General features: G+C 44.0%; 1 protein-coding gene across 4 annotated transcripts in view; it reads left to right on the plus strand.

Annotated features, from left to right (window-relative positions):
- The window catches only part of LOC306981751 (neural cell adhesion molecule 2-like), a 453,723-nt gene that overhangs the window by 410,781 nt on the left and 24,854 nt on the right, over nt 1-18,088 (plus strand). For all 4 annotated transcript variants that reach the window (XM_079581397.1, XM_079581398.1, XM_079581395.1 and 1 more), the window contains exons 14-15: nt 51-172; nt 6,122-6,296. In XM_079581397.1, the coding sequence (XP_079437523.1) occupies nt 51-172; nt 6,122-6,296 (297 nt within the window). The remainder of the gene's footprint in view (nt 1-50; nt 173-6,121; nt 6,297-18,088) is intronic.

Genomic DNA, 18,088 nt, shown 5'->3' on the forward strand with positions numbered 1-18,088 from the left:
GCTCACACGTGTGTGGATGGACTGTTGACGAGTGTTGTCCCCCCCCACAGGAGAACCCAGCCCCCCAGCGGTGCACGGCCAGAGAGGCATGGGGAAGGCCTACAGGCTGGGGCTGGTCAAGCAGGACGACGGGGGCATGCCCATAGTGGAGTACATCGTCAAGTACAAAACGGTGAGTAATGATGTGGGTTTACGCAGGTTAAACAGGACATTTATTCTGAGGCGCTGGGAGCTTTACGGACAGATGGGGGTCCGGCAGTGGTGAGGGGGAAAGAGAGGAAAAAATAAACAATAAAACAATAAACAGTTTTTACACAGGCTCTAGTCAGGTGGACCTTAATGGCCGCTGGCTGCCCTGCTTTTTGACAACGACACTGGGGGCCGCCATTGCTGTAGTACCTCCATATCGCCGCAAGTTCCCCATTGAAAAGCATTGGACTTTAGACACGTTAAAACAACTTTAACGCCTGGTTTCTATTTTTTCAACACTAGACTAGGCTAGATCTTCCTCCTGAGATAACGCTGGGTTAGTCACAATTAAAGAATTAAGAAGAATTTTAGAAATCTGGTACTTAATGAGGGTCGGACTGTTAGCATTGGAGCAGCGCGAGCTACACGTCACGCAAGGGCGGAGTCTACAGTGAAGATCCCACCATCCATCCATCCATCCATTTTCTTCCGCTTTATCCGGGGCCGGGTCGCGGGGGCAGCAGTCTCAGCAGAGATGCCCAAACTTCCCGGTCCACACACACTTCCTCCAGCTGTTCTGACCCCGAGGCGACACCAGGCCAGCTCGGAGACATAGTCCCACCACCGTGTCCTGGGCCTTCCACAAGGCCTCTTCCCACTAGGACATGCCTGGAGGCGACCAGGAGGCATCCGAAACAGATGCCCGAGCCACCTCAGCTGGCTCCTTTCGACGTGAAGGAGCAGCGACTCTACTCCGAGCTCCTCCCGGGTAACTGAGCTCCTCACCCGATCTCGAAGGGTGCGCCCAGCCACCCTGCGAAGGAAACTCATTTCGGCCTCTTGTATTCGCGATCTTGTCCTTTCGGTCATGACCCAAATCTCATGACCATAGGTGAGGGTGGGAACGTAGATCGATCGGTAAATCGAGAGCTTTGCCCCGACTCAGCTCCCTCTTCACCACGACAGACCGATACAGCGACCGCATCACTGCTGACGCCGCACCGATCCGTCTATCGATCTCACGCTCCATCCGTCCCTCACTCATCGTTGGAAGATCCCGCCCTTATGTCCTTTTTAGGAACATGCTTCGTCAGAGCTGGGGAGGGGGAGTCTGTAAATCAGCCATGAATTCCCCCACGACCGTAGTCATTATAGTAAACGGGGAGAAGTGAGGAGTCTAGTCAGCCTATGCTCTGGACCCGAGAGCAGAACTTTTAGGTCTGTGTGAGTCCAGTGCTCCAGTAAAGTGCTCTTAGCACTTTATGCCGGTCTGAAACAGATGGTCTCTGCTTCTCTCGAACTCTGGGTCGGAGCGGGTGTGAATCCGGCTGACCTCGGGCCGAACTACTCTCGCTTTGACGCCTCTGAAGGAAAAAATGAATATACACTCTGTCCGGGACGTTTGGATTACTGCTCTGACGAGGCAAAATGGATCCACTTTAAATCATGGAGGTCCGTCTCTCTTCTGTGCCTCTTTGCCTTCCTGCTGCACTGAAGCTTTCCTCGTCACGAGCTCGATTAAAGTGCATTTCTCCTCACCTCACGTATCAGCCTCACAGTTTTTAACCACGAGAGAGAGGAGTGATCTCCGGCCGATGCCCTTTGTCATGGGAATAAGTTGGTGAACAGCTGATTCGGGTGCAGGCCTGGTCTCGGGTCGATCCATAAGGCGCTCCAACTTGAATGGCATGTTTGTCTAGTTTCTGTCATAGCAGCATCCATAGAAATAAAACCATCCTAACTTATGCAGACAGTTAGCTAGTCGGCTACTCCGGGTCAGAGTCAGAGGGCCCGATCTGGTGCATCAAAACGGAGACGATAGCGTGACATTTTGCGCTCAGTAGGAGCACTTTGTGATCTTGCCACTCCAGACTTAGCGCATGTAAGTGGGTGGAGACACACACATTTTCCTCCAACCAGATCGACTCCGTGTCCAGGAGAGTGGTTGTGTGGGAGTGGGGGGTGAACATGTGCTTTTGTTTTGCTTCGCGTTCACGCCGAGCGCGGCCGATCCGCGCCACAGCGGACGCTGTAGCTCTTTTTCTCTGGAGACGTGAACATGGTTTAGCTCACGATGGGGTAAATAAAGTTTTTAGTTTGACCTGTGAGAGCCTAAGGCTTAAGAAAGAACGCAAGACAGCGCAATGTAAACGAGGAAGTGAATGTCAGCCGTGTTTCCATCAGTGCAGTCACCTCCTCTTGTGACGCCCCCTCACAGGTGGCGGAGGCCAATGGCACGTATAGCGCCGCCACTCGGAAAATAATTCGCCAAGAGCCTGCGCCGCCCCGTGCGCCGCCACAAGATCTGGCCCAGAGTCTGTTAGCCTTAGCCTGCTTAATGTAACTTTTAATTGTCATATTTATTGCTCTGTTTTATTGCCTTAATGTTTGGTGCAGCCCTGTGAGGCGACTTCTGTTGTGATATTGGGCTATACAAAACCATTAAACTTGAAACTTGAAACTTGTAACTGTATTTTTCCTATAGCCATTAGCATTAGCCATCAAACATGGATCCAGATGTTTTCAACTGGATGTACAGACCTTTGGAGATTTTCCTTTAGATACAAACCACTAAATATCATCTTATACTTTGTTAATGATAAAGAAACTATAGTATGGGCTTAAACGTGCATTTTCTACGATCAAAGAGTCAGTGAAGAAGAATGCCTTCCCTTTGTTGCAGTGTGACTTGGTCGATTTCTGTACGCCGCAAATGAAATCAAACATGTGCAAATGGAATTAGCAAAAGTTTCATTTTCTATATAAAAAAAATCGATGCTGTGTGCCGGGGAGTGCCGTGCTCTTAGTTGTTTTTAAAGGCTGAAAGCGCTTTTTGAGACCGAATCTTACAAACAGTGCTAAAACAATCGCATGTTTCCCGTCTTTATCTGTGATGTTTTCAGCATTTCCTTTTTACTTCTCCTCATTGAACAAAACAAAGCGATGTGCCCACCGTTAAAATCCCCAGTCTCTCTTCCAACAAGTGGCAAACGAATCCTCGGTGAGCCTGTTTTTCCTCCTCAAATTACGTGTACCCATCAATATTTAATCTTTCTTCTTTCTATTTTTTTTGTGGGGGGGGCCCAAACAAAGTGGAAATTTTCCTTGATAACTCTGTCAGTCTGGGGACTATTTTAAAAGAGGGAATAACATGTTTCTGCCGCTCAAAATTAACAAGACGCGAGGACTGTCCAATTTAAAAGCCCGCAATTTCACCTCGCATAATAGGAAGGAAAAACGTGATAGATGTCTATTGTGCTGGAGACAATGGTGTCCCAGTGGTGGGTCCATGGAGGGGCAGGATGAGGCGAAATGAACAATGTCCGATAGCACTTTTGACAATTTTAAGGTTTTTAAAAAGCAGGGGTGTTTTTGCTAGTTTGTTCAAATAAGAAAATAACATCAAATAGCTTCAAGGGCACATGGGAAGTTCTAGACATTCTACCACCAGAGCATGGTTAACATAATTATACTGAAAGTCTTATTCTTCACTTCCTTACCATGCACTTAATACTGTACCAATGGGCCAGCTCGTTCCTGAGAATAGGGAGCTCTGCCTCCGTCTTTGTCACCAATGTTTTGGAGCATGAAAATTGCCACTTTATTTTCAACTGTAAAAGTGCCATTTCACACACGGGCATTATCCTATCTAAAGTAATGTGCACTTTAAAGTCAGAAGACGAGATGTCTCACCGGGCTCCGAGCAAAGGAAAAAAGAATTCATTGCTTGAGCAGGATTTAAGTCAGGACAAATGTATAATATCTGTGTTTCCCGTTGAGAACCACTTGTACACATCAGTTGTCTTTAGTTCTCTCGCCTTGTAGGAACTGATGACTGATAACGCAATAACGCTTTAATAATGTAATAATGGTTACGCTATTGGCTGGTTATTACATTGTTGGCCTGACAAGATGAAAATTGTTCACATTGTAATATTCAATAGCCAATAATGTGATAATACATCATGTGACTTTATTTTCAAACACATTGAATATTGTTTTTTGTGCTGTTATGACCTGTTCATTTGTGGGTTTGTCATCTACTTTTGTTTTTTCCACTCCAACTTGTCACAGCTCCCATGCATTTCTCTTCCTCGCTAGCCCTGATGGTAAAGTGACTGACACCAGCGAGGCTGCCCCTATGACCACCACCAACCACTCACAGGCTCATGCATCAATTTCACAGACAGGCTGAGTGGGTGAAGTGCCTTGCCCAAGGGTACAGCAATGGCGTGCACCAGCGGGGATTCAAACTAGCAACCTTCTGGTCATAAGACAACCCGCTTTACCATCTGGGCTCCCGTCAAAGGAAAATGCAAAGGAGCGGCAACAAGTTCAGCTCAAGTGAAACATTCGAGATGAAAGAATAAACAAAAGTTGATGAAAAACCCACAAAGTATCAGGTCATCCTACATTTGAAAGAAAAATGCACAAAAACAATAATTCATGTGCTTGTTTTTGAAAATAAATTAAAAAGTATGTATTATTACATTGTTGGCTGAATTTATTACATTTGTGAACGATTTTCATCTTGTTAATAATGTCATAACCAGCCAATAACATAATAATAATTACAATATCGGCCAGTATATTGTTACAAGGTTATTGGCCTGTCATTATGTTATTAGCCGTTATTACGTTATCGGTCAGTATTGGTCATTATTAAGTTATCGGCCGTTATTACTTCAGTGGACGCTATTACGTTATCAGTTGTCATTACGGTAGTGGCCATTAATACGTCATTGGTCGTTATTATGTTATTAGCCTGTATTACGTTATTAGTTATTTTTACGTTATTGGCCTGTTATTACGTTATTAACCGTTATTATCTGGCTCTTCACAACGTAAGTAGAACCGGTCATTATTTTCTGATAAAGGACCTCTGAAAAAAATAATGACGCTGCCAATGGCAACGGAGTTGGTGCTTTCATATCACTCCGCACGTACGTAGCAGCGACACTATCTCTGTCCCGTCACTGAGAGAGAAGTCGGGGAATTGCTCGTGAAGTTAGCGTGAGTCTGACTTTCAACTTACCCAGAGATTCACCACCATTCCTCCAACTGCACCTTCAACAAAGTAGCTAGGCTAGCTACTAGCCTTGCTGCTTCTAGCCTAGCAAAACGTTGCCGAGCAACGCGCAAACTTTTGGGAACTATTTGTCGCGGAAGTCATTAAATAAACCTTTAACCTTCATAAAAGTGTACGAAGTTTATGTTGTGTGTGTTCAGTTGGCAAATGGCCGAATAATAAGCGGGAAAATGTATAGAGCGTTCTATACATTATCCCTTACTTATTCCATTATTGGCCATTATTACGTTATAGGCTGTTATTACGTTATTAACCGTTATTACGTTATAGGCCTGTTATTACGTTTTCAGCCTGTTATGTCATCAGACGTTATTAGCCGCTATTACGTTATCGCCGTGTAATTACATTATCAGCCATTATTACGTTATTGGCTGTTAATACATTATTACGTTATCGGCCTGTTATTATGTTTGTAGCCGTTATTACGTTATCGGCCCCTATTACGTTATAGGCCATTATCACATCGATTCCTACACCTGCATGTACTGTATGTACAATTATTCATTTGCAAATAAAAGCTCTTAAAACTATTCTTTTCTTATACCTCTGCTGTTCATGAACTGAGAAAATTGCCCTGACAATTATAGCAACTGCAAACAGATTTTCATTAGGTCTTTACTCTGTTAGAAGTCGATATAAATGTCATATTGTCCCTTTGTCGCATAACTCGGAAAGTAATAAAGTACAGGCATGCTGGCAGCCATCACAGAAGCCACATCTTAAGACGGAGCGCACACAAAGGATTAACGCTATCTCCACATATGCCTATTCCTGTAGCCACTGTACCCTGAAAACAATCTCCTTGACATTTTCCATACTTTGACTTTCGTGAATTTTCACCAGGATAAAGAGGAGCAGTGGATGACGAAGCTGGTCCCGGGGGCCAACGACTTCGCCATGCTGCAGCCACTCCAGTGGAACACCAGATACGAAGTGGAGATCACAGCCAGGAACGTCAAAGGCCTCTCAGAACCCACCTTCTACCAGTTCTTCATGCCACAGAAGCCGGACATCACAGGTACAGATCGCATTCGGGGCGCAAAGTAACCAGACTGTTTTACTGCAAATTTAAGTTCATTTTGTGAGGTCATTTGTCCAAACAATGACTCATATTCTCCATTGTTACTTTGTGAAACAGCAATACCAATTCTTACACTTTTGCTTGACCTCTTTTGACTACTTTTTAAAGAGCATTGACGTCCTTGTGTGAAGTTTTGTGCCGGCGCTCCAATCGCACTGATAACTATAGGAGCGAAATGTTCCCGTCCGGACAATGCTAGCCCCAAACGCAGCATGCCTTCCCCGGCATAGCTCTCTGGCCTCCTTTGAGCTCATAAATTGGCATCTTTTCTTTGCACCCTGCCCATGATAGCTGAATGCCATCGAAATCATTCCACAGAGGAACGCTTTCCTTCAAAACTCGGTCTTAAAGGTTATTGGGGAAGACTGCAATGTGTTTTCTGTCATCGAGTTCCATTTCGGGCGCGCTGAAAAAAGCTATTTTGACACCACATCTTGTGCATTTAGCCAGTCAGTAAACAAACCAAGGGGGGAAAAATGAGCTGGTCGCCTTCACAAATATCTCACAGGGATTTTTTTTATGAGAAATCTGTTAAAAGAAATGCTCTCCGAGTCACATTTACGCATTCGTCAAGGAGACCAACTTTGTTAGCAATAAATCATAGTGGTTCAGTCTACAGAAGGAAGACTGTAGAGATCAGAAATAAAACTAAAAAGAATAGCTCTTCTTTGTGGATGCAGCAAAACATACTCTATTTAGCGATCATTTCTTTGTGTTTAGTCTAGTCAAACTATGCTAAAGAAAATAAGTCAAACCAGTCTTGTAGCATTCTACATGACAGTTTTATATGGGCCGATTGGGAGCAGTTAGCCCTGGTTACCCAAAAGTCCGACTGAAGTCCGAAGTAGTGTTTTGGAGCTAACTAGTCCCTCTTTGCTAACTGCGATGTCCTACAGATCTTTAACAATGCACCCATGGTCTAAGCCAAGGTTCCTCCCTGTGTTTTAGCTCATAGCCACCTAAAACAGCTGATTTTTTTTGTTTTAGTGCTTGCGGCTAGTGGCTAATGGTTTTGAATGCTATGATCGGTTACACACCATACTTACTACACCATAGCCCCCGACACACCTTCGTTGGACTAGTAGTGCGCGGTATTGCAGGACGATATCTCCAAAGTAGCAAGCTTAATGCAGTGTTGATGTTACTTTTTGTAGCCTGACATTTAGCCTACTCTGAACTCTTGGTTCGGCGAGGCTGTTATGAGCTGTTCTAGTCTACAGGTTGCTGATTGGCTCAGGTTACGTGGGTTTTGGGGAATCTTGTTCTAGTCTCTCTAGGCGAGATATCAAACTTTCCCCTCATTCATGTAACTGCAAAGACTGGCATAGCAATGTAAAAGCTTCATAGTCTGTGGCGCAGGCCTCGGCTGTAGACGTGCTCAGGGAATGGATTTTTCAACGTTTACACTGTCCCTCTCTCAGCCTGTGGGTACGTCTTTATTGCTTTGCCTGAAGTAGTCGCTTTTGACCCACACTGTGGTCTTTTAACAGCCTTGCTACTGTTCATATACAACCTGCAGATTTCACACGTATGTCACAGCCATGCCTTCATAGTGCCATAACACCCCTCTGAAAAGCATGTTTTCCTGGTACACTAGCCACGAGACTGAACAAAGGAGCCACCACTCTGACCGCCAGATGAGAAGGACGCACATGCTATTCTTTCCGTCTGTGAGCTGGCTTTTCCAAATGAGAAATGAAGCAGCCCAGTCATGCAGAAGCGCTCTGTCTGCCGCTGAATTGCAAAGCAGCACCACATGGCCAACACCGAAATGAAGAAAAGAATGATATTTTAAAGGATAAAGGATATAGAAATAGCCGCTGGGTATTTGGAAGGAGGAGGCTTTGAAGATGCGTCCCGGTGTGATGGCAGAGTTTGGGTCGTTTATTTGCATGGAGGCCTAGAGCGCGGACTTCTTAAAGAGACGGGTCAAGACTGTGAAGATGTACAGCCTCAGTGCTATTCATTAAAGGAGCTACAGTTTAATATTTATATTGTGAGCTACTGTATTTATTAGTTAAATCTTTTTTGCAGTTGAAAGACAACACAACTGAAAACCAAGGGAACATCATGTTCTTTGTTTGGAAATGCATTCTCTCGGCTCATATATAATGGATACATTGAAACCTCTAAACAGCAGTTAAGGCAAATTATCTTTGGTGCTTGCTGTAAACAGACTCTGCAGGTGTTCTGGAGTTAGATCAGCTTTGTCTGAGTAACTGCAGGGATCAAACATGGTGTAACTTAACACATTGTACCGGCTATAAAAAGATCTAAAGTTTAAATAACAAAGGAGATTTTTTCTTGGCACGTGTTTGTGGATACGTTTACATGTAAAGTCTAGTCCGACTCCAAATCACTTTGCCAAGAAACTTAGTCACACCAGTCTTATATCATTCTACATGGCAGCTATATCCGACCGGAATCGTTTTAGGAGCAGCGCAACTCCTGGCCAGTTGACCTTTGCCAACTCCTGTTTGTTCTAGGGTCACTGTGATGTACTGCAGATCGTATGGTCAACACCAGGGTCTCCCCAGTGTTTACTCTAAAATCCACCTAAGACTTATAAACTGAGGCTTTTTAGATGTTTTTTTGCGCTCACAGCTACGCTCATACTATGATGTAGCCTGTTGTTGTTGAGAAAGGTGTCATAAACTATAAATTCAACAGCCACAACTGAGCATAGTTATTTCAATGGCTGCTTTACACTTCTGGGCCAGAATCATAGGGTGGGAGGCAGTTTTCATCCAAACAGCAGCTCTGGGAGGCTATTCTAACATCCTGCAAAGAAATCCAAGCAGAAACTCTCCAAAAACTCACAAGTTTGATGGATTTAAGAATTTTGAAGCTGCTCAAAGAATAATATAAATATGACCTCCTAGTGCAGCAAATTCAACAAATGACCATTTTTGGTTAATTAAAAGCTTTAAAATGTATTGAAACGATGAGTTGCATAATAATTTGGAACAGTGGATTTTGACTTTTTTTCTATATTTATTTTTGGAGAAAAAAAATACTTTTTTCACTCATCATTCAAATGATCCTCTAACAACAGTTAAAGACTTGATAATTATGCTGACTGTCATTTGAGTTGATAATTTAGATAATCATTTGCATAATCATTATGGTTTTATTGACTTAGTGTTATTTCTTGTTTTTACATAATCAGTCGGAGCTGGCTGTGTCTCATGGCCCCAGACACATTCTGGCCGCTGAGCCAGACACTAAAGTTAGCTCCTTTCATCCTCGTTGGACTCGTCATACATGTCTTTGCTGGACAACAGAGTCTCTGAAGTAGCTAGCACAAGGTGTGTTGATGTTTCTTTCGACAGCCTGACATTCAGCTTCTGGGGCAGAACAGCATGTTCAGTAATTCAATGTGTTTTGATTCAGCTAAGACAGTTACACGCTGATGCCCCGGCAGGTCGCTGATCGAATCACGCCGCTCCCCAATCGGCCTCCTCGGGTTCACGTGGGTTTTGACAATACAGTCCTCGTCAGGAAGTGCAAATCATTGGCCTGATGCTTGTGCGTTTTTTACTGTGGACATATACATGTAAAACATTAAAAAATCTTAAGTGGTCTTGAACTGTTTGAGAATAGATAATGAACACTTAATTTGCAAATTATAAAGTAACTATAAAACCTTGAGAAGTTCTCCATCATTTGAAGAAAAACAGCCTCATCTTCTGCTTTCAATGATGTCAAGTGTCAAGGTCTGACTGAAAGAGTCATTCATGCTTCACATTCAGAATCTTCCACAGAAACGATTGTATTACAAAGACTGGCTTTGTGCGAGGCTATAGCAAAAAGAGAAAAGCTGTGCTACAAGATGTAACTCGGTACAGATCAGAAAACACTTGTAGCGTTTGAACTCAATACATGTGCAATTTTCTCCCCAGGCCTCACGTTGGCACATGAAAAACAAAGGTGTTTTTTCCCCGGTAATTCCCGCTGCTTTCTGGCGCTATGGTTGTTTGTGCTGTTGGGAGCACAGAGCCAGCGTTTTACCTCCGTCATTACTATATCGGCTTAAATGGCCTTCAAACACAAAGGGACCGCAGCGAGCAACAAGGCGGCTCGCTTCGATTGGCTGTCGTCTCTCGTTAGCCCGACTGAGGTGCATCGTGGGAAAGCGGCCGGAGGAGAGGAGACGGGGGGGGTAAATGCTATTGTGGCTAAAGCAACAAACAGGGAACAAGATGTCAATGTGGCGACAACACTGAGCTAACATGGACATGGATCATTCAGAAAGTTCATGTCATTGACAGATGTGTAAGTCTCTTCTTACACATACTGTACATCTGGAAACATGACAGAACTTCATAGCCATACTCCGAGAATTATCATGGAAGTAAAAGTCAAAAAGTGTAGCACTGTAAAAGAAGACACAACTTTATTTATACAACACCTTTCACGGATAAAAATCACAGATGATGTCACAATGAAAATGTGGATCTAAAACAAAGTATTAAACAAATTAAAATAGAAACGTAAGCCATTGTCAACTAAAAGCTCGGCTGAACAGCAGCATCTTAAACTGTTTGGTTTTAAAGCACCAGTCTCTGGTTTTAAAGTCTCTGGTTTTAAAGTCTCTGGTTTTAAAGTCTCTGGTTTTAAAGCACCAGTCTCTGGTTTTAAAGTCTCTGGTTTTAAAGCAGCAGTCTCTGGTTTTAAAGTCTCTGGTTTTAAAGTCTCTGGTTTTAAAGCACCAGTCTCTGGTTTTAAAGTCTCTGGTTTTAAAGTCTCTGGTTTTAAAGCACCAGTCTCTGGTTTTAAAGTCTCTGGTTTTAAAGTCTCTGGTTTTAAAGTCTCTGGTTTTAAAGTCTCTGGTTTTAAAGCACCAGTCTCTGGTTTTAAAGTCTCTGGTTTTAAAGTCTCTGGTTTTAAAGCACCAGTCTCTGGTTTTAAAGTCTCTGGTTTTAAAGTCTCTGGTTTTAAAGTCTCTGGTTTTAAAGTCTCTGGTTTTAAAGCACCAGTCTCTGGTTTTAAAGCACCAGTCTCTCGTTTTAAAGTCTCTGGTTTTAAAGTCTCTGGTTTTAAAGTCTCTGGTTTTAAAGTCTCTGGTTTTAAAGTCTCTGGTTTTAAAGCACCAGTCTCTGGTTTTAAAGCCCCAGTCTCTGGTTTTAAAGCACCAGTCTCTGGTTTTAAAGTCTCTGGTTTTAAAGCCCCAGTCTCTGGTTTTAAAGCCCCAGTCTCTGGTTTTAAAGCCCCAGTCTCTGGTTTTAAAGCACCAGTCTCTGGTTTTAAAGCCCCAGTCTCTGGTTTTAAAGCCCCAGTCTCTGGTTTTAAAGCAGCAGTCTCTGGTTTTAAAGCACCAGTCTCTGGTTTTAAAGCCCCAGTCTCTGGTTTTAAAGCCCCAGTCTCTGGTTTTAAAGCCCCAGTCTCTGGTTTTAAAGCCCCAGTCTCTGGTTTTAAAGCACCAGTCTCTGGTTTTAAAGCCCCAGTCTCTGGTTTTAAAGCCCCAGTCTCTGGTTTTAAAGCACCAGTCTCTGGTTTTAAAGCCCCAGTCTCTGGTTTTAAAGCACCAGTCTCTGGTTTTAAAGCCCCAGTCTCTGGTTTTAAAGTCTCTGGTTTTAAAGTCTCTGGTTTTAAAGCCCCAGTCTCTGGTTTTAAAGTCTCTGGTTTTAAAGCCCCAGTCTCTGGTTTTAAAGCACCAGTCTCTGGTTTTAAAGTCTCTGGTTTTAAAGCCCCAGTCTCTGGTTTTAAAGCACCAGTCTCTGGTTTTAAAGCCCCAGTCTCTGGTTTTAAAGCACCAGTCTCTGGTTTTAAAGCACCAGTCTCTGGTTTTAAAGCACCAGTCTCTGGTTTTAAAGCCCCAGTCTCTGGTTTTAAAGCACCAGTCTCTGGTTTTAAAGCCCCAGTCTCTGGTTTTAAAGCACCAGTCTCTGGTTTTAAAGCCCCAGTCTCTGGTTTTAAAGCACCAGTCTCTGGTTTTAAAGCACCAGTCTCTGGTTTTAAAGCCCCAGTCTCTGGTTTTAAAGCCCCAGTCTCTGGTTTTAAAGCCCCAGTCTCTGGTTTTAAAGCACCAGTCTCTGGTTTTAAAGCACCAGTCTCTGGTTTTAAAGCAGCAGTCTCTGGTTTTAAAGCCCCAGTCTCTGGTTTTAAAGCAGCAGTCTCTGGTTTTAAAGCACCAGTCTCTGGTTTTAAAGCACCAGTCTCTGGTTTTAAAGCAGCAGTCTCGGGTTTTAAAGCAGCAGTCTCTGGTTTTAAAGCAGCAGTCTCTGGTTTTAAAGTCTCTGGTTTTAAAGCACCAGTCTCACAGCTGCATGTTGAACTCTTTGAGGATGATTCAAAGCAGATTTGTTAAAACAAGAGAAAAGGGAGTTACAATCATCTAAATGAGAGCACATAAAGCTTTCTAGAATGACTACCAAGAGACAAAGATTGGTCAAACCAAACACCAACATTTCTTATGTCCTGAACCTTGTGCTCAGTTTGAATTCCCACATTATGTAAACAGACCCATTTTTCAACCGTAATAAACGTGGTTATTTCCCACTGTTTATAATGTTGGCCCACAAAGATCTCTCCACTGTCCACTTCTCCTAATCAAATTGTAAATTGCAGAATTGCTTTTTGCTTCACCGTCAATATCCTGCTCTCTCAGCGCTCTCTTCTTTAACTCTCTCCCTGTGCTTTGATGTTTTCTTCTTTCCTTTCTCCGATTGCATCACTAAAATATGCTCACAATATATAGGTACCATCTGTCTCGCGCCAAACCAATTTCTCCGGATGTATTATGCATTTGTGAGTATTGGATCTTCTCTTGCAGCGGCCGTCGTAGCTTCTCCCCTCCTTCAGCTGAGAGAAATAACATTGATTGCACTCTTGCCCTTGGTTCCCACTCGATTCACTCCTCTCCCTTTGTCCAATCAAAACGCTTGTCTGCGTTATCTTTCCCAAAAGATACTTGCCGTTCAACGTGAAGAGAAGTCCGTACGGTTGGAGAGGAGGACATGCTGCAAAGGTTCTTTCATTTAGACATATTTCTAAATATTGCGCCTCATTTACATTGAGTTGTTGTGTCGATGTGCACATGTCAAATCACACATTCTAATTACACAGTATCTGTACGCCTTTAATCTGTCATTTAAGCATTAGGGCCCGACCGATATATCGGGCCTATATTTGGATATATTATACATCTGATGGAAGCTAAAGTGACTTTCTGTTTTTTACATTGATAAAGCTCAGTCAGACCTTCCCTTGATCTCAAGTGTGTACACCCATTATATATATATTTGTTGTAGACTTTTGTGCATAATTTCAGAATTAAAGGAGATAGAGACTTCTCCTTTAATGTAGGGCTCGGCCGATTGGAGGGATTGGCCAACAGCTGATATATAGGCCGATATTTTAAGTAATTTCATTTGATGTATTTTTTTTTCTAGTTCAGGGGTGTCGAATATACAGCCCGCGGACGATCTAATCCGGCCCCTGCCCTGTAGAGCATGAATTCCAGAGTATGTAAAAAAAAAAGACACACATGTCCAGCAGAGGGCAGAGCTCAGGATATGAACAACACATGATATAGCCACGTGGTAAATGGACAGTCTGCCCCAGGGCGACTGTGGCTTCAATAACAGCTTAGCACCACCGAGTGTGGAGTGAATGAATAATGACTATGTAGTACTTTGAGGAACTCGTGACACAGGCTTGTAAAGTGCAATACAAGTGTGAGCCGTTGTTATTAATGAAGATACAGTCATGTTGGGGCTTTGACTGAATCACAGCGTATTTTTATTCATTTATTGGAAAGATTGTCTCTATTATATCAGGCCCACGCCCCAAAATGAGTTTGACACCCCTGCTCTAGTTAAACATTTATTATTATAGTAAAGGTTTCAATCATGGAAATATTTAGAAATAGTCGAAGGCGAGCGATGTGGGTTTTTCTAAGGCTGATGCCGAGCTGCACCAACAATATTTTAAATGTCTGGTCAAAAATCCTGTGTGTTGTTTCTAAACATGTCAGTGTTGAACTGTGACAGCAGGGGGCGCTGTATGGCGGGCATAGGGCTCATACAGCGCCTTAGTCATGTTTAGGTCCTTTAGAGGAAGCTTGTTTGAAAGAACGTCATTTTAAAGCTCTTTCCAAAGCAGAAAATGGGAAATCTATTACTTTTTACTCAAGACTAATAATAATAAATATTTAAATAGAGGCTATTTAACAGATTTAAAGAAAATTACCTCAAATAAAAAACTCAAAATATCGGCCTATATACATATCGGTGTCGGACCCAAAAGTCCAAATGGGTCGGGCCTTAGTAATAATGAAGGCTTTTAATGGTAATAAGTAAGGCCATCTTATTTCCTGAGTTAATACAACACAGGAGCTCATTTCCATTTCTTCGATGTTACCTTATCGAAGCTGCTCAGTGTTTGTGCATCACATGGAGCCGTCGGTCTGCGTCCTCTCCAACGTGCACAATGCCGCCCTGTGCCCCCCGGTGACGAAACCCGCCCCGGCGCGCAGTCAAAGCCCACTTGTTCAAAGCCAGACTCCGAGATGAAATGAGGTCCCTGTAGGTTCCGCGGCTGGTCACTGCTCTGGAAACACACCTCGTCCAAAAGATCTGAGGGAGGCTCCTCGGGGTACAACATGTCTGAGCCAAGAATCATTCCAGACGCCTCAAAAAGGGTTCAAGAAGTTCACTCGCCTTCGCTGCTTTCAACTCAACTCACTTTCAAACTATCCAGGTCAAAGCGGCTTTCGTTAAGAAATATCAGGGCTTTTTTCAAGGATAATGTGAACAGTAAGGTCATGTCATTTGGATGGAGGAGACGGGGGGGATTTGTGATATTGAAATCCCCTTTTGAAACCAATGCATGAACATACATTTTAAGCCTGCCTGGATCAATTATTTAGATTTCACTGAAAATACAGGCAATATTAGCAAATATAATGTCTTTTTTCCTCCCCATTCTCCTCTCGCCAAAGCAGGAATAACAGAGTGAATCAAAAAAGACGACGCTTCTCTGCTTCACCTTTAAGGAGAGAATATATAAAACACTCTGATATGAAATCCAGACAAATTTAAGTCAAATGACCCATTCAGAAACCTCCATCAGACCAGGCATTACTTTCCACGGCCGACATAAAATGGCAGTGATTGTTTATTGAACAGCACAAACCTCGTTAAACTCTGTCATTCATGTGCCTTTGTGTTGGTTTTATTTACCACCTCCGAGCTGATGGTCACAGGTGATTAAATCAGCCGCTGCTATTGAAATATTCATCAAACTTAATCAGGGCCATCATAATAACCGTTGTCTTTGACCTGGGACGGCCTCGACGCAGGCCTGGCATCATTTCTATAAAGTCAGCGATTGAAAGGAGCGCCCCTTTCATGGCGAGACTTTTGAAAATCCCGGCGTGTATTTGGAAGATTTACGAGCGGCCTGATTAATGTAATGGATAGCTGTAAAAGTTTCCCATTTGATTTGTAGCCGTCGCGTCCAGGAAAAGTTTGCCCGAGCGAGGCCTCTTGTGCGTCAGTGAGGATCTTTGATGAGATTATCAAGCACAATCTGATTGAGCTTTCAATCAAGGCTTGAATAGACGGGCTGGAAGGAGGCCACCGACGCCCCTGCCAGCTCTGACCATAGCCACAGAGGAGGGGCCGGGGGGGGCAGGGAATGGTGCTTTCACTCTAGGATATTATCTACATATATACAACTGTTCTTGAGGATATAGATATTGTAAGTCAGGAACTTGCTGCTGAACAGTGCTTTGTAAGTAAGTTGTGACTGTGGACCGACCCGAGCAGCGTTGTTTTGGAGGCAGTGGAAACCCGAGCACCTGGAGGGAACCTGCCTTCAGTGATCCTCTGAAACGGTGCTCCGCCTCCTGGGTTTGTCCCTCTATCAGAGCATGGTGTCCTGCACTAATCAGCTCCTCCTCCTCCTTGCCTGGCTCTGCCAGACTCTTCCCTGTCCATTCCGCGCAGGGAATTAGTCTGGTCACGGAGCAATTGGAGCAGTTTGAACGGGCGGGCCTAACGCGCGCAGATTGTCAGTGAAATAGACCGATTAGCGGTTAGCACCTGTAGTCCAATTCACCTGAAGAGACTCACAGAGACAGACTGCACTAGAGAGGTAATATTGAACATGAATCATGACTGGGGACCAGACACCGGTGGAAGATTGCATTAACGATATTGATATTGACCAGAATCTTCCCCCGGAGCCCGGACACTGGTGGTGGTAGGATGAGACCCGGGGCGGCCGGTCGACCCGATGAGCAGGCCCGAGGAGAGGCCGGGCGGAGGAGGGGCGGAGGAGGGTCGCAGCACGGCTGGGAAAAGGCCGAGTGATCGACCGGGGGGCTTAAGAAGGCGATCCTGTCCGATGAGTGGCTGAAGCAGGAATAAGCAGCTGCGATGATTGGCTGACGTGAAGGTGCGGCTTAAGCTGGGGCCGTGATTGGATGATTAGTGATGAGGCGATGACTGAAGGCTGCAGGTACGTCTTCAAGGTGGAATTTGCGCTGAAGCTTCATTTCACAGAATATGAAGTGAACATAAACTCACGCGGAGAACGTGAAGCAAAATCCTCGACTACTTCATCCATGATCAGTTTTGTCTAATGTTAATTGAACAACATAGCGGTGCAGCGAGTGAGCTAACCTTGTCATTTCTCTGTGACGGTCGTGATTGGTTCGGCCTTAGCCGCCAATCAGCAACTTGCTTACCGTGTGTGGCCAGACCCACCTTCTTTTCACAGAAAGAAGTGTGTGTGGTTTATCAGGCTATCCTCCTCCTCCTTCCTCTTTCTCCCTCTTATTCTCCAGTGAACAAACATTAGCCAGAATAGGGATAGAAGCATGTGTGGCTTAGCTGCGAGTCTCTCCCGGATACCTCCTCCTTTGTCCCTTCCTTGTTTCCTGTAGCTCCTCCTCCGCTGTCCTGCAGCTGTGGGAGCTCTTGGTGCGTCATCAGTGTTTCAGAAGAAGACATTTGTAAGTCTTAAAGGTCTTCATAAGCTGCTGTTTGTTGACTTTTTAAAAAGCTGCTTTAAACTCCTTCAAAGAGCGTCCGACTCCTTCAATCTAATCACAGATCCTTACATTTACTTTGACTTTAAGCTTGTTGGAGAGCACTTCAGCTGCATCTTTCCAAACGGACACACGGCCTCGTCATCCATCTCCTCCAGACCAGACACCAGCTAATGATCACATTTAATTCTCTAAGGAGGCTCCACATAGACACACTTCCATCTCCCCACGCACTTCCCCTCTCACACACACACACACACACACACACACACACACACACACACACACACACCCTCCCGGATCCACAAATGATTATGTTTACCCGGCGACAGATTAGCACCTTCCACCAATCAATGCGTGCCCATTCTGTCATCACAAATGCAGTCCGATCCGGCTGTGGAGCGGTCAATCACCGCCGCCGCCGTAATGACTCGCTATTGTCAAATGAAGATGTGTATAAATGGGTCGGAATGGCACGCGAGCGAGGCGGATGAATAACAAGAGCTAATGGGCCGATTTATCAATGAGTAATCAGGAGGACGTCATCGAAAGAGTTAATAGAGCAGAGGAATAAGAATGAATGTTGCTTAAGTTGCTGAGAGATGATTCTGTTTTGGGAGGATTGATTTGCATAAACTCATTTGGCCAGTTTGAACTGTGATTTGTTCAGGTTGGGACTTGGACAAACCATTCCTTGCTTTGTGCTCGTTCAGGAGAATCTGTCTAATTC

This window comes from Gobius niger (assembly GCF_951799975.1).
Source record: "Gobius niger genome assembly, chromosome: 23".
Lineage (NCBI taxonomy): Eukaryota > Metazoa > Chordata > Actinopteri > Gobiiformes > Gobiidae > Gobius > Gobius niger.